Source organism: Stegostoma tigrinum, chromosome 20, assembly GCF_030684315.1.
Source record: "Stegostoma tigrinum isolate sSteTig4 chromosome 20, sSteTig4.hap1, whole genome shotgun sequence".
Lineage (NCBI taxonomy): Eukaryota > Metazoa > Chordata > Chondrichthyes > Orectolobiformes > Stegostomatidae > Stegostoma > Stegostoma tigrinum.
Window position 1 is genome coordinate 28,522,263 of NC_081373.1, and position 24,694 is coordinate 28,546,956.

The 24,694-nt window shown below is 39.5% G+C and overlaps 2 protein-coding genes across 7 annotated transcripts in view; one reads left to right on the forward strand and one right to left on the reverse strand.

Annotated features, from left to right (window-relative positions):
• Positions 1-1,060: 1,060 nt before the first annotated feature.
• LOC125461718 (zinc finger protein Pegasus-like) lies at positions 1,061-17,571 on the reverse strand. 6 transcript variants are annotated; one of them, XM_059653073.1, is made up of 4 exons: positions 17,304-17,571; positions 11,393-11,557; positions 8,925-9,107; positions 1,061-3,484 (listed from the first exon to the last, which is right to left on the reverse strand). In XM_059653073.1, exons 2-4 carry the CDS (start codon positions 11,523-11,525, stop codon positions 2,556-2,558), a joined length of 1,245 nt encoding a protein of 414 aa, XP_059509056.1. In that variant the 5' UTR covers positions 11,526-11,557; positions 17,304-17,571; the 3' UTR covers positions 1,061-2,555. The 6 variants fall into 6 exon arrangements, with proteins under 6 accessions (XP_059509056.1, XP_048406745.1, XP_048406744.1 ...); XM_048550788.2 differs by having other exon boundaries at positions 17,261-17,571; XM_048550787.2 differs by having other exon boundaries at positions 17,240-17,570.
• An 8-nt stretch (positions 17,572-17,579) lies between these two features.
• LOC125461719 (short/branched chain specific acyl-CoA dehydrogenase, mitochondrial) overlaps positions 17,580-24,694 on the forward strand; it is a 70,134-nt gene continuing 63,019 nt past the window's right edge. Inside the window, exon 1 of the mRNA XM_048550791.2 lies at positions 17,580-17,934. Within this exon, the coding sequence (XP_048406748.1) occupies positions 17,908-17,934 (27 nt within the window). The 5' untranslated portion in view covers positions 17,580-17,907. The remainder of the gene's footprint in view (positions 17,935-24,694) is intronic.

Sequence of the window (24,694 nt, forward strand, 5' to 3'; positions counted from 1 at the left end):
AATACTAGCAGAGATAACAGGCCATTTGACCCAAGAGGTTCATATGAACATTATGTTTCACACCCTTCCTCATTTAACACAATTAACATATCCTTGAACTCCTTTCTTTGCATGCACTTATACAGTTCTTACTTGATCATATCTATGTAATTATATTAACCCTGCACAAGTTCCACAACCCACTTTCTACATAAATAAGTCTCTTTTGAATTCCCTTTTAATAAATGCAACGACTAACTTGTATTTGTGATCCTTAAATCTTGTTTTGCAGTTGAAAATATCCTCTTTGCCTTCTCTATTCAATGACATTCACAATAAGACCGCTAGTAGACCACTACACAAGTCTTTTCATTTCTTGGAAACAGAAGGCCTGGCCAATTTCAATTTTTCCTGATTGATGTAACCTCAGTTCTGGTATCATTGTAGCAGGTCTTTTTTTGCACTTTTTTAATTTCCTTTTTGTATTAAGACCAAAACTATTTACAATACTTAAAGTTCTGTACAAGTTTAAACATGTTCTTCAATCCTACCCCCCTTGAAATTAACTTTGATTTAACGAACAAAGCCATAAAAATTAATTTGTACATCTGCATCACTAGACTCCTCTGCTCATCAGGTTTTATCCTTATTAAAATATATTACCTTTCACTTAGCACATTTGTCATTAACATGCCCATTATGAAAGCTTATTCATATATTCCTATATTTTCATTTTTTCCACCATATTAACAAGAAACATCAACATCTCACCCACAATTTTTGAAAATGTATTTCTGATACGAGTCAAAATTATTTAAACTAAATGGACCCTACACGACCCTTGTTAGAAAAATACTGCTGTATACGGTACTGCTAGTCGAAAGTACTAAAAAGCTATATCTTACATAGACTTAAGCAATATGTGCACACTTGATGTTAATATGCATCCTCCATTTTCCAAGAGTGCTAGTATAATTACACCTGCTGTACTGCTATTGTAGAACAACCCAGACAAAGAACAGGCAAGTAGTGTAGAATAAACAGACTATTATCAAGGATTTAGTTTATTCAGTATGGAAGGGAAAACAAAATTAAATCAAGCAGACCTAGGATGAAGTCATTACGTCAGGTGATAGGGTAATACAAGATTCTGTTCAATTCTTTACATGAGATCCTGTTCTTCACCAGGAACAGTGGAAAAAGATCAGATATTTCCTAAGGAAATGCAATTTCAACTTTTCTATTGAAACCTGGTTGCCAGGCGATAACACTGGCAAACCAAGGAAGTAGCCCTCAGTAAAGATATGGTAGAAACTCAAATTATCAATACCAGCAAAAATAAGTAACTTTACAGGGAGAAATAAGTACTTTGTACTGCTTTCATATTTAAAGCACAACTATTGAATGTCATGGATCTTTATATAATGTTCAGCAGATTTATTCAAATGCTCCAGCCAAGAATGCTTCAAAATAATTCTTTTAAAAAAGTCACTGATTTCTGAAGAGAACTATATTATTAAAACCTTATATATATCCTTTTAAAATCAATTTTCTATTTCCAAAGAGTAGCAATAAAATGCTGTAACTGGCCTCTCCACCCTAGGCTAGAAATTTAAGTGCGTTTGGAGAAAGATAAATTTCCATTCAAGTGAGAGATGATTGAAAACATGTGATGTGGATTGGATCCAACATGGTTGCAACGATAAATAACCGCACAAGCCAATTTGAACTTAAGTCACTTGAAGTAGGTACAAGGACTAGAGACGATCATTTAGCTACTCAAGCTCATTATTTTCCATTTTGTGACCTAACTCCACCTACCTAACTTTATCCAAAAACAGTCCCTCAGTATCTGTGACTTTTGGTTCCGAATTGATTTTGGTTTTAAAATTTACAATTCATCTAATGTCAACTTCTGAAGCAAAAAAACAGTTCCAAACTTTTGTACTGTTTGTTTGTAATGGATTCATAACTTCATTTCTGAAAGGTCTGCCTGCAATTTAAAGATTTTGTTTTATAGTTCTACATACTCCAACTAGGTATTTAAAAAAATTGCCCTTACTGCTTCCCTTAATACCTTAAAGATCTTCTAGGATGATTTGACATAAACCACATAAATTCCAGAGGATGCAATCCTAGTAGATTAATCCCACCTTACTTTAACTCTGGAAATCCAGGTTACCATTGTAATAAATATAAGATACATTCTTCCAAGGCTAATGTATGATCCTTGTTAGGACAACACCAAACCATGCATCAGCAATTTTAAGGAGAAATAAAATGCAGTAAATTATTTACTTGCTTAATTGACCTTTCCCATCAACACCTTTCTTCAATTTTAAAATACATTTAATAGCCTGTTCATGTTTTTAAATACATAAATGATAGGCAAGCAGTGGAGAAGTAATTAGGTCATTGGCAGTCTGGAAAATATTTTCAGTTTCCTTTTAAACAAATTAACAATTGATTAATCTAGTTTTTATTATAGTTTTACAAAGGATTGAAATGAAGTTACCATTTAATGAAACAAGATTAATTTGGATTAATTTTTAATAACTTTATTAATACAAATAACATTAAGTTTGCTTATGTTGACCCCTGGCAAAATGACAAGCAAAATCATATTGGTTTTTACATTTACATCCACATATGTTACACTGAAATGGATTCTCATAACCGTGGCACCCCATGTGAATAGTGTAAAGTATATTGTCTGCAAAATACATGTCACAATGTTGGCAGTGATGCAGAAGCTGTGGATCCTGGACTTGAATTGGAGGAGCAGGGGTGCTAGGTTGGCTGTTCGTCATGCAGGGTGAACTCATGTGAGCACTGCGCTCACTGTTGGGACCTGGCACTGGACTGAATGTTCTTTGACTATGCACAGGATGTCTATCAGGACTAGCATTGGATGAGCTTTGAGCCACACTAGAGACTACAGTGGTAACTATTGGTGCTACAGACTGTGGTATCAGATATGGCTTTTCATCCCTGCATGTCACATCAGAAGATGCTGGAGTTTGGTCATCTTGTGAAAGGCTGGAAAGCTGGCCAGCTAAGGCAGAAAGCTGGTTTAATGGATTATCCACCATCATTTCCTGTACATCCCTTGAGATTCCACTAGTCTGTGCTTTTGTCAGACCCTCATAAGATTCAGCTGAGATGTTATGAGAATACTCATCAAGGTAATCTGTTGTCTTCTGTGTCAACATGGAAGGTCCAAAATTATTTAGAGGCCTTCTTCCATAGTTCAGGGAGTAGCTGGACTTTTTCTGCAAAATTCCCATCATTCTCTTATTGGTCAGTGACGTCCTGCGTCCTTTCAGAGGAAGTAGTTTATGCCTGCGCCTACGATGGTGGGATAAGTTACTTTGATCACTGCAGCGAAAGGAGCATAGCTCACATTTATATGGCTTTTCACCTCTATGTGAGCGCATATGTGCTTCGAGGTGACGCTCATAAGCTGAAGCAAATGGACATAGATGGCATCTGTGGGGCTTCTCACCTACATGACAAAAAACAAATCAGCCAAGTTATTATATTTTTCCTCCTAAACAATTGATATCTTTAAGCCAAACGTGAGAAGGTATCTCTCCTTCCAACTGCAATTTTATGTAAATATTACTCAAATTCCCAGATGATTCAGTGAAACTGATACTGATTGAAGCAGCAGAAAGCTTCAAGATTGGTCTTGTGCTTGCGCTGAGTTAGCTGATCTCAGTTCATAAAATACTTTAAAAGCCTGTATTTCCAGGGGTGGACTGAGGGTCCAGAATTACTCTTCAATATAATTCAGAGACTCATGTTGGGAAATTAATGTATATGGAAATGTAAATAGAAGGCCAATCAGCATGACCTGACATCTTAAAAAATTATAAATTATAAATATTTCATATTCCAGTTTCAATTCCATAGTCCCAAATATTAAATGGGACATTCATGGTCAGAACTGGTTCTATAAAAGCAGACTTAAAATGAACAGTGACCATTTGATCCACAGGTGAGTTATGTTTAAATGAAACCAACATAGATTATAACAAGAAACATGTTACACTAAAATTAATAATTTCCTTAAAGGCAAAGAAGCCCCATGGGGAGGTTGAAAAGGCTATTATCTATTTTATACGTCACCTTTGTGAGAATCTTCGTATGTTGGTGATGGAACTTCACCCAAAAAAATAGGAAACCTAAAAACGTAGGTAACGAAGCGGGGAGCTGGATGACCATAGTAGGCTATTGGGTATTAGAGGAACAGAAAATCTGCTGTTTTGGGTTAGGACCCTTCTAAAGAAAAAGGGGCCCTGACCCGAAACGTCAGTTTTCTTGTTCCTCTGATGCTGCTTGGCCTGCTGTGTTCCTCCAGCTCCACACTTAGTTATCTCTGACTCCAGTATCTGCAGTTCTTGCTATCTCAGCCTAAAAACATTTCTGTTGGCACAGAATACACAAACAAGCTTGTAATTCAAGAAACTAGATTTGTCAGGAGATGAAACTAAATATGCATCACTCATCTGAGGCTTAATACTGTGTCCCAGGAAAAACAGACAACCAGTGACAAAACTAAATTTAAAAAAAGTGTGCCACTCATAGTATTTTTAGATTAGATTAGATTACCTACAGTGTGGAAACAGGCCCTTCATCCCAACAAGTCCACACCGCCCCTTAGAGTATCCCACCCAGACCCATCCCCCTACAACCCACACACCCCTAAACACTATGGGCAATTTAGCATGGCCAATCCACCTAGCCTACACATCTTTAGACTGAGAGAGGAAACTGGGGCACCCGGAGGAAACCCACGGAGACACGGGGAGAATGTGCAAACTCCGCACAGACAGTTACCCGAGGCTGGAATTGAACCTAGGTCCCTGGCGCTGTGAAGCTACAGTGCTAACCACTGAGTCACCGTGCCGCCCCAAAGCTTTTGTATTTGTCCATTTGATTTTACAGAGGCCCTATGCTCAATGTTGCATTTGTTATTTCTCTTAAAAATTAACTGAGTCCAACAACAGCAATAGAATAAATGCACAACTGCAGATCTAGAAAGTCTATTTCTCATCCCACTTCTCTAGAGATTTTCTTAATTTCCTATTCAAGTGAAAGAGTTCTCAGATGCAATCAATCATTCTGTGAACTGTGCACCAACATTAGGAAGTCAGACATACCGAAGTGATATCATTTCAGTTTACAGTACCTGCACAGATGCTCCGTTTCTGAAGGGAGACATACAGTAGCAATTTAATAAACATTAGAAGTAATTGCGTAATGGCCAAGAGTTTGCTAACTCTGTCCCTTGTGATCTACATTGGAAAGTACATTTCCAGCGATTATGCACATGCATTTAAACAGGAAATCCAAGAGATTCCGTCAGGACTACTTGACTCCTCCACTGCAACCACTTTGCGGAGAGACTTGGCATCACCAACGGTGCCAAACTGTAGAAGTCATCCAATAAACATACCAGAAAAAGCTAATATCAGTAAATTAGTATCAAATGAGTCTAATGACAATCCAATAATAACACAACAAGCAGTGATCACTACCAAACCTGAAATTCAAATCCCATTTTGGGAACCTCTGCTGTAAATACCAAAGATGGTGGGAAGAAAGATGAAGGCCAGCATGGAGGATAATGAAGGCTGAGGGACAGAGGTTGTTTTTATTTTTAACCACTGTAACTGGCATGAAGTCTCAGAGGACCAAGGTGGGCTTTAATTGCCTGCCTCAGCACCCGGGTGAAATTGCAGACACATCAGAATTTTTTCCAGGATCAGCAAGCTCAACCCCTGTCAGCACCTAGAATGAAAATCTAAAAATTTAGTTCTCCTGAGTCAGATTCCCACAGCGAGGAACTTTCCTGACCTTGGGCTCCAACTTGGGAATGAAAAATCAGTCATAGATCAGTTAGGATTCTGCAATTTGATTTGGAACGGGTTGCTATTTAGACATCCAGAGGCCCTGGACAGGATGCCACACTAGAAATTATCTTCTAATTGTGCAATTTTCCTCAAAAACTTGCCTAAGGTTTGTGGTCAGCTGCTAGGGTAATGAATGGTAAGCACCATTCTTGTCAACTGATCAAAAATCCAGATCACTATGTCGAGAAAAACATACGCCATATGGTTTCAATTTTTTTGGAACCTGGCATCTATTCTTCAATCAACAATGATTCAAAAGCCATCTTTGGAAAAAAAGACAGTATATACATCATTATTACTCTTCTATTAACCAAAATTGTAACACTGTTCTGGACAAAAGGTTATATTCCAGGATAGACTTGAGCTTCAAAGCAAAGTTAGGAAGTGTAAACCCAGGAAACACAACAGATTATGCAAAGGCTAGTGTGCCATAGCCCTTTTAACAAAAAGAAATGGTAACACCAACAAGAACTGCATAATGCTGTAGACTGTCTTTCAAAGCAGAGTGCATTTAAGCCAGACTGAGTAAGCTATCTGAAATGCTGAGGTGAAGAGAAATTTTAGAATCACTGAAGGGATTTTCTTTTAAATCCTTCATTGGTCAAGAATATCACTGGCAAATTATCTAGCTCAATTTTCCCACTAAGCGGTGGTGGCAAGTTTCCTTTATTATCCAGTGCAGTCCATCTGGTGTAGGTGCACTCAATTCAGTTAAAAAGTAAGTACCAGATGTTTTGAACAAGGGACAGTGAAGCAACAGTGTTTTCCATTCAACTCAGGTTGTATGTAACTTGCAGGAGAACTTTAAGGCAGCATTGACCCCTGCACCTGCTGTCCTTGTCCTTTAAGTAGTAAAGGTTGCTAGTTTGGAAAATGCTTTAGAAGTAATCCTGTCAAGCTGCCGCACAGCATCTTTTTATGTTATATATGTGGCTATTATGTGTAGCTGTGGTGGAAGGGGTGCCAATCAAGCGTTTGGTTAGTCCTGATTGACACTGAGTCCCAAAACCAGCCCAGTTCTTCCCCTCCCCCCACTGCATCACAAAACCAGCCCAGCTCGACCCCTCCCCCCACTGCATCCCAAAACCAGCCTGTCTCTGCCTCCCTAACCTGTTCTTCGTCTCACCTATCCCTTCCTCCCACCTCAAGCTGCACCTCCATTTCCTACCTACCACCTCATTCTGCCTCCTTGACCTGTCCGTCTTCCCTGGACTGACCTATCCCCTCCCTACCTCCTCATCTATACTCTCCTCTCTACCTATCTTCTTTTCTCTCCATCTTCGGTCCGCCTCCCCCTCTCTCCCTATTTATTCCCGTTCCCTCTCCCCATCCCCCTCCCTGATGTAGGGTCTAGGCCTGAAACGTCAGCTTTTGTGCTCCTGAGATGCTGCTTGGCCTGCTGTGTTCACCCAGCTTCACACTTTATTATCTTGGATTCTCCAGCATCTGCAGTTCCCACTATCACTGAGTTTTGAATGTTGTTAGGGATGTACTTATTCAGGCAAACAGAGTATTCTATCACAACCCCAAATTATGCTTTCTTTTGCAGGTGATACGGGAGGCAGGGGGGGGCGGGCGGAGGAGGAAGAACTCTGAGGAATCCACCCTCTAACCTGATTTTGTAGCCACAGAATTGATATGGCTCCTTCAGGTCAATATTACTGCCCAGGATACAGGTGGTGGGGCAAATTAAAAAATAATAGTGACATTGATGACTTGGGAGAATGGTTAGATTCTCTTATTGAAAATGGTCATTGTGTATCATAAATGTTCCTTCCCACTAAACATCCTAGGCCTGAATGTAGTTCAGATCTGACTGAACACAAAAAATCCTTCACTGAGGATTTATTAAAAATAATAAAGACTACGCAGTAAAACACCTGCATTTCTGATCTTATAATGAAGATGGTCATTTACAAAGCAGCTCATGATTAATACAGAGGCATTATCCAGGGAAGCTTATTGCACAGAGATAGTGTCCCTACCTTTAAGCCAGGAGACCTGGTTCGAGTTCCACCTGCTCCAGAAGTGTGCAATAATTTCTCAAAACAGTTTGGTTAGAAAATGTGTATCCAGTGAACTTTAGGGCTCTTGTGATGTAGTGGTAGTGGCCCTACCTTTGTGCTTAGGGAGTTGGTTGAAATCCCACCTGTTCCAGAAGGCATGTTACATGTCTGAACTGGTTGATTAAAATAACTAATGAGGAACTTCAGAGATGTTATAGTGCAGTAGTAGTATCCCTACGTCTGGGCCAGAGATTCCAGGTTCAAGTTCCACCTTGTCCGGATGGAAGGCATCAGATGTCTGAACTCATATCTGCCCTGAGGAGCTTCTGCATCAATGTCCTCAGGCTGAAACTATTCCTCCTTTAACCAGCTTCATTTGTGTCATGTATGACTTTACTCCCCTACTTCCCATTAATTTCAGTTTTGCTAGGGCTCCTTAATGCCACAGGTAAATGGCCCCTTGATGTCAAAGCAGTCATTCTCACCTCCCGTACTTAAATCAGAGTTTTTGACCAAAGGAAGTGAAATGTGAATAAAATTTAGTAACATTAATAACTGAGTCAACATAGGAAGGTGGTGTTAGCAAAACTTTAATTTCCATAATAAAACATTTAATGAAAGGAATTGAGCCGGGAAGGAATTCTAAAAATCAATAATATTTAGAAACGGAGATTGGTTCATAACATTTTATCAGTAGTAGCAAGGGCTGGTTAGGTCAGTTAGCTAGCATGTAATTCAGGGCACCACCAACATGGATTTGATTCCAATTCTACTTGAGGCACATTTGGAACGTTCTCACGCTACTCATGAGTGAGAGAAGCAATAGCAAACTAGTTACCAAACAAAAAAGGCTCAGGAGGAGGCAACAAATGAGCCAAGAACTGGTCTACGTGCAGAACACAAATGAAGCAATGGCTTGCATGTAGACTCAATTTCACCTCACCAGTTCTCTGATAAATTCAGACACAGCTACTTGATAATTGTTGTTTAAAGTAAGATAATCTGCTGTGCAGTCTGTTACCTGTGTGCATTCTGGTATGCTCCATCAGTCGTGCTATCCCTTTGCTGGCATAGTTACAATACTGACACTTTAATTTTCCATCAACTGTCCTCTCCGGTCCTTCTCCTATCAATCCAGAGCCATCATCAAGAGAAACTTCAACTGAAGCATGGTGGATTCCGTTTTGATGATTTTCTGTCCCAGCTACCAAGTAAATTGGAAGCATTGATTAAGACAATTTCACAAATTTAAAAAAAAATGTTGTCTAAAAATATGAATACAAACTAAATACTAAATTCACTTAACAGGAGTAGTTCATACTCTACATATGTACATAAAAATACAATACAATAAATAGATCAAGGTCAGTGGCAAGGTTCTTCCGAAAATTAATTGTTGAAATTACAGTAAACAAATTGTGCTCCAAGCTATGTGCTCCATCATTCGATCTATGCAAGAATGAAATATGAACCCAACGAAGTTACACAAGACTGAATGCATGTGAAACAGAGAAAGCCAGCATGCTATACAGAATAGCTAGGTGATCCCACAAACAACAGATTAAAGCTCTTAGTCCTGTCACATTCAGTTATAAAGAGGTATCGGACAACTGAATAACTATTAAGTATGTGGATGCCACGAACATCCTCAATTTCAATCATGAGGAATTCCAGAAAGCAAAAATAACCAGCCTTGGTAGTGGAGTGAATGTGGTTGAAATTGACTGCAGGGTTAAGCACAACACCAATGTTGCAAATATTCTCATTCAGCTTCAGAGAGCTAACAGGGAAGGATGGATTCAGCAACAAGGGAATGAAATTTATGGAGGGACTGAAGACAACATTTAACTGGAAGAAGTTTCATTTCATGTTATCCTGAATTTTAAAACACAAGCAACATGACAAGTTAGCATCAGAGTTAGCAGAACAGATAAGAGAGGTGGTGGTGAGAAAGAAATACGTGTGAACAGCTTACACGTTGAACCAGAAGTGTTTTGAGGTAGCCAAGAATCAATTATATGGGCAAGAACAACGAGAGAATCAATTTCAGCTGATTTCCTGGATTTGACTAGATAGTTAAGAAACTAAGAAACGAAGTGAATGTAGTAAGAAAACGTAATACAGAAGAATGGTATGGCCAACCATCACATGGGCTGAGATAAGTGAAATAGGATAGTTTACCAGTCAGTAAGGTGAAAGTTTGACTTAGCTAGAGGCTGATTTGGAACTATGGCTGATTCAAACATGAGATTCCAGGAATGATGTGCCAAGGAGGCAACAGGATGTTTAGGGACATGAAAAGGGAAGGCTGGAGAAAGGGTGGTACATTCACTGAAGTCTCAAAATAGAAATATTTTTAACATTATCTTCCCACATTGAAGTAGAAACAATGTGCTTAGTGGTTTGATTTGTTTTAATTATACACTAATAACTTAGTGGGTAAAGACAAGAAACAAAATGCAATTTGGATGAGCTAGGCGATAGTTCCATTTAATCTAGTAATGGGATGGAATAACTAGATCACACCGAATTTCTGATCTGTGTTTATTAATCTTTGTAGGAATCTGGTTAGCAATATTGTATAAGGAATCTTGGAATTTAGCAACAATTGAACAGCAGAGCTCATGTCCAGATTCAATGTAGAAAGTAGTCGCAGATTATGTACTGAAAAACTGCTGGAATTCAGAATTAAAAGACATTACACCTAAAGCAAGAGAAGCCTAGAAAAAAATGTACAAATTCAATACACCTTCATTATCACACAGGACACTTTAAAATGTACTTCAGAGAAATACAAGATCAACTGCACATGAAAATCTTACATTTCTTCACAAAAAAAAGTTTCTATCTGCAGACATATTGATTATGTACAAACAATTTAAAAAAAATGAGCAATGTAAATTGATTAACTGCTAATGTTTCTGAACTGTGGAAGCTCAAGAACAGGCTGTAATATTGTATCAATGGCAGCCCATCAAGCAAGGTAGAATTGCATCAACTAGGGACGCTGGCTTTTTACGTCAGAAAGACTCTTGTCAGCATGATATGATAGCCATTTTTAAAAGAGTTTTTTCCAAACATTATTTCCAAGGATTACAAAATATATGAGTTTGCATTTCATTTTTATCTACACACTGCACATTTGCTTAAAAATTACAAAAAAAATGTAAATATATTGATTTTTAAAAATTATCATCCATAGAATACTTTTCACAAGGTACAGAGAGAACAAAAATCAAGGTTTCCTTAGTTTTGGTGACTATAAAACCTTCGTATTTTGCTCAATGGTTGCCACATTGTCAAGAAGTGTATTATTTCCAGAAATGTTTTTGTTGTTTTCAAGCAGATACTTCAAATCTGATATTTCAGACCACCATTTATAGTCAAAACAATCTTTCAGGCAATATATTAAACAATTGTTTTAATAGTTAAAAAATACTAACCAATAAGGAAATTTAAGTTAGTACAATGAACATTTTCTTTCCTTACCAGGCTGAAGTAATTCTGGTTCCTTATCATTACACACTGAACCGGAAATCATGTTTACATGCTGTGTTTGCTGAGTGAGATACTCTTGAAAATCCTTGACAAAGTCTACAGAATCATTTCTCTTTTCTCGCATATTCTTACACTTGTTTGAAGCTTCTTTAATTCCTTCAGAGAAAAAAAAATAACTATTTCATACATGCAATGTTACTGCACACCAAACACATTAAACAATTCAGCATGCGCTTGTATTATTTGTATTTGAACTAATTTTCAAGAGTATTCTGTTTCATTCAATAAGCCGAATCTGGAGTAAATTTCTCCTTCATTCAGTCATTTTCTGGTTCTACTGCAAATATTTATTCCTCTCCCTCCATATACCCACCTCAGACATTCGTTGGGATTTGATCAAATTCTGATCTTGATAGTATAGAATTTCACAATCCAAACATTGCTTTTTTAAAAAAAAAATTGCAGTTGTTACATTGAGTTACATGCAGCAGTACAGGGAGCCCCGATTTATGAATGTCTGACCTACAAATGATCATATTTATGACCACGATGTAATGCATGGGTGTATTAATATTAATTTTACAGATCTGACATGCAAATGTTTCCCCATCCTTAAACAGTTGTTTTATACAGTCGAGTATTGTGTTCCAATTGGCTTATGAATGGACTGAACAATGGAACCTGTTTGCAACCCAGATATTGCCTGTACCAGAAATTACATCAAACAGATAATGCTGGCATTACTCAGATCAGACCCACTGAGTATTTCCAGGATTTCCTGATTTCATTTCAAATTTCCAGTGTCTATCTTATTTTGTTCTCCAAAGTTCACTGTCTCTTTACAAATTATAGTCTATTTTACTTTGTACATTTCAATGCACTTGGAAGTTAGAGCATCACCATCAACAAAATTATTTTTAAGAAAGGCACTGAATTCAAAGTGCCCAAATGGTTGAGTTGATTTTCTCCCTGCAAGAAGTTTTATTTACAACCAAGTTTACAGAAATTTGGAGCTATACGCAAGTGACATCAAACCAACACAGGTTTTGATTGTTGTATCCCTACACAGCAGAAATTATCACATTTTGGTGAGATGATATAACTACACTTGTAAACCAAAATCCCTGTGAAAACTTATTGCACAATATTTATGTAAATATTTTACTCCTATGTAAAATGTAAACTGAATCATAAATATACAATAAATGAAGGACATTATTAGTCCTATGAAATCATGTTACAGAAAACTGAAGTATCCTACTGCTTTCAGTTACATTAATTTTAATTAGGAATTATTTTTATTCCTTTTATCCAGCCTTCAAATAATAACTTAGACATAAAAACAAGGTATATTCAGTTAGCTGCATTTGGATGCTTTCCTAAGAGAATCTTTGAAATAGTTCAAGTCTCATCATGCTACCTCAATTAACAATACATCAGCAAGAAGCAAAATTAAGTTCATAATGTGTTCAGTACCAACCTCTCATTGGATTGCCTCCCTCTTCTTTAATCACGTACTAAAAATGGATTAATTATGGCTATCTTTTTTCTATGATATCAGGAAAGACACAAGTAAAATCCAGTAATTATACTGTGTGGTCCAAAATGTGTTTAATATCCTTTGGATAATCTCTGATTTACTCAAGTTCAAATTGAATCATGAATCAAGCTTAGAAGTCCTGTCTCTTCAAAATTTAAATACACTGTTATTCCAATTCAATTAATTGTTGATACATGCATGTAATCAACTTAACTCTACTGGTAATCACAAAGAAAATATGCTTCAAGTCACTCCATAATCAGCTCTTAAAAGGTTAATTATAATGAGCTAGAACACTTAGGTAGAATTTTGGTAAGAATGTGATTTTTTTTTCTCTTGCTTGAAACTTCACAGCTTCATTAACCACACCAACTCCAGCTTTGGTCAAACTTAACTAAGCATTACACCATTTAGTCCTAGTCCAATACTAAAAATCACTTGCAAATTCTATTTGCATCTAACAACCGTTTGTTTCCACTTCCAACGCTGTCCCCTTACAGGAGGAGATAGCGCATAGTGGTAATGTTACTCAACTAATAATCCAAAGCCAAGGCTATTTCTCTGGCTACATAGTTTCAAATCCCATCTTGACAAATTGTCGAATTTAAATTCAATAAACCTGGAATTCAGTGCTAATCTCAGTGATAGTGACAACAAAATCAGTCCTAAAAGAGTCGTCTAGTTCACTAATGTCCTTTAGAAAAGGAGCTCTTCTGTCTTTACATGTGATCCAGGCCCACAGCAATGTAGTTGACTTAAGTGCCCTATGAGATGGCCTAGTAAGCCACTCAGTTCAAATGCATTTTGAGACAGGCAACCAATGCTGGCTTTGACAGTGACACCCACATTCCATGAAAATAACAACTATACTCTAATTGCAAATAACTTCGATACTTGCGTTATTAATTTCTCCAAAATCCTCTTCAACCAATTGCAAGCATCAGTTCTTCTGCCTGTTGTTTGCTCAAGCTCATAGTGAATACACTCAATCATTCAGTGAGGTGTTCAACATAGATCCACGTGGTAGACTGGTTAGCAAGATCAGATCACATGGAATACAGGAACAACTAGTTATTTGGATACAGAACTGGCTCGAAGGTAGGAGGCAGAGGGTGCTGGTGGAGGGTTGCTTTTCAGACTGGAGGCCTCAGAGTACAATGTTTCCCTGATCAGATGGGCCAACTGACCGAGGAGTGGCAGATGCTTTTAACTTAGATAAATATGAGGTGCTGCATTTTAGACAGACAGATAAGGACAGGACTTACAAACTTAACGGTAAGGTGCTAGGGGGTGTTGCTGAACACACAAACTTTGGACTGTAGGTTCCTAGTTCCTTCAAAGTGGATTTGCAGGTATGCAGAATAGTGAAGAAGTTGTTTGATACGTTTGCCTTTATTGGTCAGTGCACTGAGTATAGGAGTTGGGAGGTCATGTTGCAGCTGTACTGGAGATTGATGAGGCCACTTTTGGAATACAGCGTTCAGTTTTGGTTTCCCTTCTATAGGAAAGACGTTGTGAAACTTGAAAGGGTTCAGAAAAGATTTATGTTACCAGTGTTGGAGGGTTTGAGCTATATAGCCTGAATAGGCTGCAACTATGTTCCCTAGAGCATCAGAAGCTGAGGGGTGACCTCATAGAAGTTTATAAGATCATGGAGGGGCACGGATAGGGTCGATAGTCAAGGTGTTTTCCTCAGGGTAGCGGCATCCGAAATTACAGCACAAGTATAAGGTGAGAGGGGAAAGATATGAAAAGGAAACCAAGAGGCAACTTTTTCACACACAAGGTGATGCGTGTATGGGATGAGCTGCCAGAGGAGATACTGGAGGCTGGTACAAATTATAACATTCAAAAGGCATCTGAATGGAAATTTGAATAGGAAGGGCTTAAAGGGATATGGGCCAAATGCTGACAAATGGGACTATATTAGTTTAGGATATCTGGTCAGCATGGACAAGTTGGACAAAGGGGTCTGTTTCCATGCTCTACATCTTTATGACTCTATTTGTCATATCCTAGCGCAATCTCACTCAATTGTACTCCTTTAGCTTCCTCAGTTACATGTCCTACCCTGCAGCTACAGGCTTTTCAGTGCCTGCTCCCTCCATATTCGTGGTGCAGCCTACCCAATCTTACGTCCGGACTTTCTACTCTTAAACCCCATCTGTTTGCCATTTCTAAAACTCGTTATCTACCTTCAAAAGCATCAGTAAACCTAATTTTTACGTCATTGACAAATTGCAACATTTACTATTTTACAGGTGCACTCAGTAGCACTACTATTGCTGGAACATGCACTAAAATACTGGAGATCACCAGCTGCTTAAATGGACTAACAAATTCTATGCTAAGACAACAACAGTATGTCAGATTTTGGGAATTCTGCAATAACCTCCCCACATCCCAAAGCCTTTCCACCATCGACGAGGCACAAGTCAAGAATGTGATGAAATATTTGCCACTTGTTGAGTACAGCAGACAAGAAATTCAACATGATCAAGAGGAGAGCAGCCTATTGGATCAGCAACCTATCTACCACCACAAACATTTACTCTATTTACAAGTATACTATGGCTACAGTGCACATCTACAAGCTGCATGGCAACAACTTGCCAAAACCCCACTGACAACACTTTCAAACCTATGACCTCGATCATCCAAAACCAAGAGGTGCAAGGGAACACCACCGCCGCAGGCTCCTCTCCAAGATACAAACCAACCGATCAGGATCTATATCACTGACCTAGTGACAGTAAAAGGAAGAGTCATGGAACGCCCTTTCCAATAACACTGTGGGTGCACCCTCAGAAACTGCAACAATTCAAGATGACAGCTCACCAAATTCAAGGGCAATGAGGAATGGGCATATGAGCGAACTTAGCCAACAGCACTCCTATTCCGAGGAAATAAATGCTACTGTAGTAAACAAGCACAGTAAAGCTTTGGCAATTACTTTAAAGAATATATGGGCCTTTTTGAGTTTATATTTGAGCTAGGTTTTGATAAGAGGATTTTCACATCAGCACTTCTTCGTTTCCTTCAAACCACTAAATGTGGGGCAGCTAGATGCACACAGGCAGTCTACACAGTCGTCAATGAGCAATTTTCCATTTGTATTGAACAACTATTTGAAAGCATTTTGGGGGAAAGAGGCTTATCCAACCTTTAATAAACTACAGTTGGTCTTTGTAATCATTTTGTATTTTATCCCTGGCTGGATTCAACTAATTTCTTGGCTATCAACACTGTTAAGCCACCCCAAGCCGCACCTCCATTTCCTACCTACTAACCTCATCCTGCCTCCTTGACCTGTCCGTCTTCCCTGGACTGACCTATCCCCTCCCTACATCCCCACCTATACTCTCCTCTCCATCTATCTTCTTTTCTCTCCCTATTTATTCCAGAACCCTCACCCCATCCCCCTCTCTGATGAAGGGTCTAGGCCCGAAACGTCAGCTTTTGTGCTCCTGAGATGCTGCTTGGCCTGCTGTGTTGATCCAGCTTCACACTTTATTATCCTACACTGTTAGGTACTTGCTTTGCGGTCACTTTTTCAAAACAAAATGTTTGCCTACGTTGGGTTCTCTCTTTCACTAGGCTGAGTGGGATCATGTTAAGTCTTGTCCATACGAAGAATCATCCTTGACCTCAGAATCTTCGTCTAGCCATTTTAAAAGTACATTTTTGACGTATACAAAATACGACGAGATCAAAATAAATGCAATTCAGATCAACTATGTAAAGGTTAAATTTGTCACTGCAGCCGCCCGACCTGCCGGACTGAAAGCGCCTGGCTACAGTTTATAAATGGATGTCGCGGCCGACTCTATTGAAGAGCCCACCCTCCCTCACGCTCATTGGTGTAAAGACGTGAGACGTCCAAGAGCGCCGCCCCCACCCATTGGTCGATTGGGTCATCACTTACAACGGATCAGGCTCAAAGTTAAGATTGGAGCGGGCCACATTATTTTGAACATCGACAGAGACAAAATAAAATACTCACAAATTACAGAAACCCAACATCAATGTTTAAAAGAAACACAGGATCAGGCACGGGCGGAATGGGTGGGAGAAGGTCAGAAACAATCTATCCGCAACAGCCCAACGTTTCTTACAAGTTTTACTTTCAGTCATAAGCAGGGAAGGTTCGAGCCGTTTCGGTTATTTTTCAAACGTTCCATCCGGGAGCTGCCGGATTGTTAAAGCGGATCAGACTACTAGCCCTCTTCCCCCACCCTCCCCCGCTCGAAGAGGCGGGGGGGGGGGAGGGTTTGGAATGATCGCCGCCCCCCAAATACCTTTAACTTAATTCCACACACTGGGCAGCGGCTTCGAAGCAGCAAAACATAACAGCGCTCCCACCAAGGAGAGAAAAGATGACTAGCCGGGTCTTCTGACGCTCGTTTGATGACTGTCCCGGGAATAGGTGGTGGTGGTGGCGGCGGCGATGCCGGTGCTGGAGAGGGGACTTGGGGAACAGGGAAGAGAGAAGGAAGCCGCTTCTTCAGCTTGTTTCCTGAGCCGCAATCCCCGAAGGCGAAAGGAACAAAAGGCCGGCGTCGATGTCACAGTTGAGCCGGGATACACAAACAGACAGGCGGCCAGATGGAAGTGACATCAGCGGGGAGGGGCCATAGCTCTTCCCCAATGACCGGCTCGGGACCGTCCGGAAGTGGAGCACAACCCCTCAGCCCAAAGCCAATCGTTGTTGCTCTGCGCGGCAACGGTTGAAATTTGCCCTTCCGTTTTCACACGCTTGTCAGACTACAAAACAAAAGCCCTAGCGGAAGTTCTGATCTGCTTGGAATAGGCATGATGTCTCGTAGTAGGTTGAGCAATTGATTTCAAGTCTCTGAACGTTGGAGATGAGTAATCTGCAATAGCTCTGCTCTCCAAACAGCAAAATCAAATACCACTAATTCATTCAAGTTATTCTTGAGGTGGGTTAGACGTTGCAAAGGACAAAATGGCGGCTTGGTTATTGCTTTCTAGGGTGAGTACCAATTCTGAATACCCGAGGGGTACTTAGTAATTGGATGTTTATCGTTTGGTTAACTATAAATATTTGTGTGTGCTCCAATAACATTTTGCGTTTACATGGTGCGGTTGATGAAATAAAACGCCCTAAGGCTTTAACTTGGAGCATACCGAATGAAATTTGACACCAAATCACACAAGGAACGATTACCCAAGGCTTGATGAAGGGTGAGGTTTAAGGACACACTGAATAGAGAAGCCTGGAGGTGATGAAATATGTTCCAAGTGTTCTGCTCTTCAATCTTTTATAGGGACTCTAGCATTTTCCCTACTACCGATGTCAGGCGAACCAGTTTATATCTCCGTTTTCGCTCCACCTCCTCTTGTTTCAAATGGTAGGGTTACTTTAGCTACCCTTCAATTCATAGGAACCTTTCCCGAGTCTAAGGAAAGATTAAATAAATAATTTTAATGTGATATTATTTTACATTGAGTTTGAGAGATTTAGTTAAGTCCAAAGCTAGAATCTGGAACCTGAGCAAGTCAAATTGTGTTGATTTGAGGTGCAAGTTGATAACGGTAGATTACAAAAGTAGCAAAATATATCTCCTTACTTTAGAGTAAATACATATTGCCGTAAGTTTAAAAACATCCTGTGACAAAAGTGATTCAACTCTGGCTAGTGTGAAGCTTATTATATAATAGATTAAAGGAAAATATATTATGGCATTGCCTGAGGATTGGCAGGAGTTTAACGTTTACTGCAGGATGACAAAGAAAACAGTTTGCTCTAAAAGCATTTATGTTACAAGAATGTCATCTCTGGTGTTCTTTAAACATGCAGCATCCTGTTCTATTACAACAGCTCAGTTCATCCAAATAGTATTGATTTCTTGTAACAATGTGATTTCAAAGCTTAAAACAGTATATACGAGCATTAAACATCTGATTTATAGAAAATCACCTTATTATAGACATCCTTTGATCTACATGTGATGCACCATATCGATTTGGGATAGCATAGCTTTGTATAATGCACTTCCAATAATTGAAAGGACCGAATGCCAGACATGAAGTGTTTTTAGATGTTGTTGTTTGGTATTTTTGGTATTGATACCTCTCAACTTGTGGATACAGATTGTCATGGGGACACATGTCAACCAATTTCCCCTGTCATTGGTAGGGAAAGTGTTTCTCTTAGGTGTGAGAATCAACGTTTTAGCGCCTTCGTGCCACTCTTGCAAACATCATTGAAGTGGAGCTTTGGGCCATCCCATTATTGGTTTGTAATGCAGAAAATTATTGGGCTTATCTTCCATCTCAATAATGTACCTGAGCCATGTACATTTGGCACTCATCATTCAGAGGCAACATACTTGGGAGTTTTGCCTTTGAGAGGACTACTACATTTATAGTTTTGACGTTCCGCAAAATGTCCAGAATGTGTTACAATGAGCAAAAATGAGAGTGGCTGAGCTTTTTGTTTGATAGCTGCAAGTTTTGCATGTTCCTTTGCCATACAACAAGGTGCTGAGAACAGGCCCGTAAACAAGCAACGTTGTGCCGATGGTCAGCTTAATATTATTCTATTTGTGTTTTGTGAGTTAGCCAAAGTTCATAGCTGCTTTTCTGTGACGTGTATTGAGCTCTGTGTTAAGTTGTCTGTCACCGTGGATCTAAGGTAGCAGAATTTACCAATAATTTCCTGCAAGGTGTTACTTAGTGTGGTCAAGGAGAGGCACCATGAATCCTTGGATTTCACATACTATGGGTTCTGAAATGCTCCTCAATTTTTGGCTACAAAGATTAGCATAATTCTGTGGGCATGCCAGTTTTTGCTGTTTCTTTATCAACCAGTTTCTTGGTACGCTAGCTCCATTGTTTTTGCCATTCCAAGGTCAAGAAATGTAATCTTACTTTAATGCTGTGCAAATAAACACATCTCCTTTTAGACTTTATAAAAATTGCCCTTGAAAATGTGACTTCCTCTGGTCTCCAGTGCTAATGTCCTTGATCTTCAATAGTTCCTTTCTTAAGTGGCATAAAGGCAAAGGTATCCTTCAAACGTCATACATCAGAATTATCTGACTATGTGCATGTGATTGAGCAGCGTTTCCACAATGGTTGGGATCTGTGGGCTGAAACTTTGAGCTATGATAGAATTCTGACCAAGGTATAGCAGCTGTACTCTCTCCAATAGGCCCCTGTGTTCTCAATCCGCATATCCTGCTTTCTCTCCATTCTCACTGAGGAGACGCAACGACTTTCATGCCTTAAAATGGGGACACCATGGGAAACAGTTTGTAAAGCACTGTCATATAGAATGCTTATCATGTGGATGTCAAGGGCTATCACTTTAAAATTGATAGAAATTGGACTCACTTTTATAGCTATTATGTAAAGGCTGCCCTCATTTCAGCAATTTAAATGAAATCATCACTTAATTTTTTGTAATAGGTTATCCATTTTCCTTAAATCATAATCTAGACTATGACTGATGATCAGTTTTTGAGGTGTGCAGTTTCAATGTACTGAACATTTTGGGGCATAGGAGGCAAATTCCAGCCATTATTATTTAGCATTGAGAGTAATATCAAAAACATCTTGTGCTTCTTACCAAAGTGAGACCACTTTTGAAAAACTCTATTTTGCTTTTAGATTTATGTGTCAGAGTTTATTCCTTGCAGTTTGTCTTCATCTTTTTCAAGCTATCATGCTGTAAAATGTTCAGTTATTACATTTCTCTGCCCCTGTGATGTTTGTTGTTTTGCATCAAATTCTGTGATATGTATAATCTTGAATTGATAAATACATTTGCTTATGTAATGCACATAAGTATTAATATTGATTAAAAACATTGAAACAGAATCACCAAATCCCTACAGTGGAGAAGCAGACCATTTGGCTCATTAAGTCCACACCGATTCTCTGAAGAGTATTCAATCCTGATCCATTCCCCCTACCATATTCCTGTAACTCTGCAATTCCCATGGCTAACCCACTTTGCTTGCACATCCCTGGATGCAATGGGCAATTTAGCATGGCCAATCTACCCAATCTGCACATTAGTGAGTGTGTAGGGGACTGCATGCCAAGGAAGTTAATCTGAGTGTTCCTCAACTAGAAACCATGATGAACCTGGGGATCCACTCCCTGATGAACACCTCAGACTGGTCAGGTGACTCTGGCCTATTCAGGTAATCTAGGTACAATATTTGCAAAAGTCATCGGGGACACCAAGAGACCAACATCAGACTAAACGCAAGTCCCAGACTAACCGTACAAACACAGATTGACAGTAGCAAGGCTTAAACAATATAATGAGTAGAACAGCTGACAACAATGCATCTCTTCCCGTTGACCTCACTGCATTCTATGCTTGTTTTGAACAGAAGGTCAGAGAAATGATGTTAACCTGCCCTGACAGCCTCAGGTATATCTGTTTCCACAGTCACCACTGCAGATATCAGATTGGCCTTCTTGAGAGGGAACCCGTGGAAAGTGACTGGCCTGGATGGAGTCGCCAGCTGTACACTCAGATCCTGAGTGGACTTGCTGGCAGGAGTATTTGCTGACATCTTAATCTCTCCTTACCCCGATGTGAGCTTCCTACCTTCCTCAAGAAGACAACTATTATCCTGGTGCCAAGAAAATTCAGGCAATGTGCTTTAATAACACCTGCCCTATGGCTCTGACATCTGTCATTATGAAGTGCTTTGAGAGGTTAGTAATGGCACACATCAACTCCAGCCTCCCAGATTGCTTTCATCCACTTCAATTTGTCTACTGTCACAGTATGTCCCGGCAGGTGCCATCTCCTTTGCCTACACTTGTCCCTGTTATCAAAATGTTCCAGGGATCCTGCAGGGGAGAGATGTCAAAGCAGAGATGTGAGTTCTGTGATCGCAGTACATTTAATCTTTATTCGAACTGTCTTGCCATACATGCGGGAGAAGCCAGTGACTGCTCCGAATCTAGCTTTCACATGGGGTCCAGTCAGTCTTTTAAACACCTCACATCTGAAGAGAGGTCAATGACACTCTAGTTACCCCATCTGACTGCAGCATTTTTATACATTGAGTTACAGTAAATACGTGCCATATTAATGTCATTGTTCCTTTTCCTCCCAACCTATACATCCAATCCTGTGAAACTCCTGATCAATGATAGTCACCCCTATAAACAGTCCTCTGTTCCCTTGATCTCATAATGTTTACCAGATATTACTATCACCAGGCCTTGGCATCATACAATGTACAGCATTAATTTACATTCCTACACTAGTGATTATACTCCTACTCAAACAGATATTTCCCAGACTTGCTTGTCTCTAAGGGTTGTTTGAATTCTCTTATTTATTGCTATCCCTATCAAATTCTGTTACTCATCTTATATTTCCTACTGTCCTAATCACAGGAGATACAAAAAGATGTTAATTTCTAGTAATTGCTGTGAGATTCATAATATTAGTTCTAATATAATGGTAGTTATATGGTTACACCTGCTGTTAGAATTCTTCAGGTAACGAGTTGTGAACAATTTCTTTCTCCCTGTGTCATACTTGTCTATCACTTAATGACCTTTCTAAGTTCCGTTATACAGTTTACAAACTTCAATACAGAAAATACAAAAGAATATTAATTTTTACTAATTGTTATAAAATTTCTAATATCAATTCCAAAAAAGAATATATGGTTAGTCCTAATGTTAGAATTCTTTAGCCACCGAGTTGTGAGTGGCTTCTGTCCTTCCAAAGTCAGGTAAACACTGCCCCTCTGTCTTGCAGCTGCACTATAATTCATTCTAGTCACATATTGTCTTCTAAGATGAAATTTACTGACCCTACTATAAATATTTCTACATTAACTCTTTTGCCTAATAAGATAACATCTATTTCATTTATAAGACTAAAACTCAATCGCTTTCACGGATCAAGGAGTCTTTAAAGTTTATCTTTATTGTGGGATCATACTTCTCTTTTTAATGCTTGCCACAAACTTCAGGCTGCCTTTCCCAGACATCTGTTATCACGCTGTCTGTTACAGTCATCAGCTGTTGTTTTTACAGAACTCCCTATATATTATTTTGTAAGATTCTTTGTTCAGAATTAGAACATAGAACATAGAAAAGTACAGCACATTACAGGCCCTTCAACCCACGATGTTGTGCTGTGGAATAATCCTAATCCAAAAATAAAATAACCTAACCTACATTCCCCTCAATTCACTGCTGTCCATGTGCATGTCCAGCAGTCGCTTAAATGTCACTAATGACCCCGCTTCCATGACTACCACTGGTAAATGATTCCATGCGCACACAACTCTCTGGGTGAAGAACCTCCCTCTGACGTCTCTATACCTTCCTCCTAACACCTTAAGACTATGACCCCTCGTGGCAGTCAATCCTGCCCTGGGGAAAAGTCTGACTCTGTTGACTCTGTTGTTTTGGGTTACGTCCTTCTGAAAGCTACCATTGCGCTAACTTATGAACTCACTTTAATGCTGGATTAGGCAAGCTAATTCTGTTATTGCAGCCGTATTTATGCCCATGGGTGGCCATGTTGTGCCACCTATGACCGTAGGCTGGTCCAACAGACACCGATGTCAGATTTCTATTTAATGACTTTAGCTTCACCTTCAACATTGTAATTCCAACCAAACTCATCTCCAAAATTTGATACTAGGACTCTGCAACTGGATTATCGACTTCCTGACCTGCAGACTGCAAACTGTAAGGATAGGTGACAACACCTTCTCCACAATAATACTCACCATCAGTGCCCCACAAGGCTATGTACTCAGCCCCTTACTATACTCTATATACTTGCATGATTCTGTGTCCAAATTCAGCTTTAACTCCATTTACAAACGTATTGATGACAGCACAACGTCTCAAGCAATGATGAGACAGAATACTGGAAAGAGATAGTGACCTTAGTGGCATTGTGTTGAGACACCAATCTCTCCCTCAATGTGAACATAATGTAAGAACTGGCCATGGACTTTTTTTTTAATTCATGAACAGGATGTGGGTCCTCATATGTTAAGCTTTTCAATGCTGGGACCACTCCTGTGAACCTCCTCTGAACTTGCTCCAGGGCCAGTACATCATTCTTGAGATATGGGGGCCAAAAACTGCACACGATACGCTGGATTTTCCCCTCATTTAGAAAATATTCCATACCTTTATTCTTACCAAAGTGCGTGACCACTCAATTTCCCATGTTGTACTCCATCTGCCACTACTTTGCCCACTCTCCTAAACTGTCCAAATCCTTCTGTAGCCTCCCCGCCTCCTCAATACTTCCTGTCCTTCTACCTATCTTTGTATTCTCTGCAAATTTAGCTAGAATACCCTTGGTTCCTTCATCTGGGTCATTAATGTATAAACTGAAAAGTTGTGTCCCAACGCTGACCCTTGTGGAACATCACTTGTCACCGGCTGCCATCCTGAGAGAGACCTTTTAACTCCACTCTCTGCTTTCTGCCCATCGGCCAATCTTTTATCCATGCTTGTATCTTGCCTCTAACGCCATAGGCCCTTATCTTACTCAGCAGCCTCCTGTGCGGCATCTTGTCAGAGGCTTTCTTGAAGTCCAGGTAGATAATATCCATTGGTTGTCCTTGGTCTAACCTGCTTGTTACATCCTCAAAGAAATCTAACAGATTTGTCAGGCATGACCTCCCTTTGATCATACCTGCTGACTTTGCCCTATTTTACCATACGTTTGCAAGTAATCAGAAATCTCATCCTTCACAATGGACTCTGAAATCTTA

Coding starts and splice junctions, on each gene's coding strand:
- LOC125461718 (XM_048550786.2), bottom strand. CDS start 16,553: ATGATCCCACTCAGCCTAGTGAAAGAGAGAACCCAAC. Junction 11,558..16,516: donor AGTGAAAGAGAGAACCCAAC/GTAGGCAAACAT, acceptor TTTTCTCTGAAG/GAATTAAAGAAGCTTCAAAC. Junction 3,485..8,924: donor GCATACCAGAATGCACACAG/GTAACAGACTGC, acceptor TTTGTCATGTAG/GTGAGAAGCCCCACAGATGC.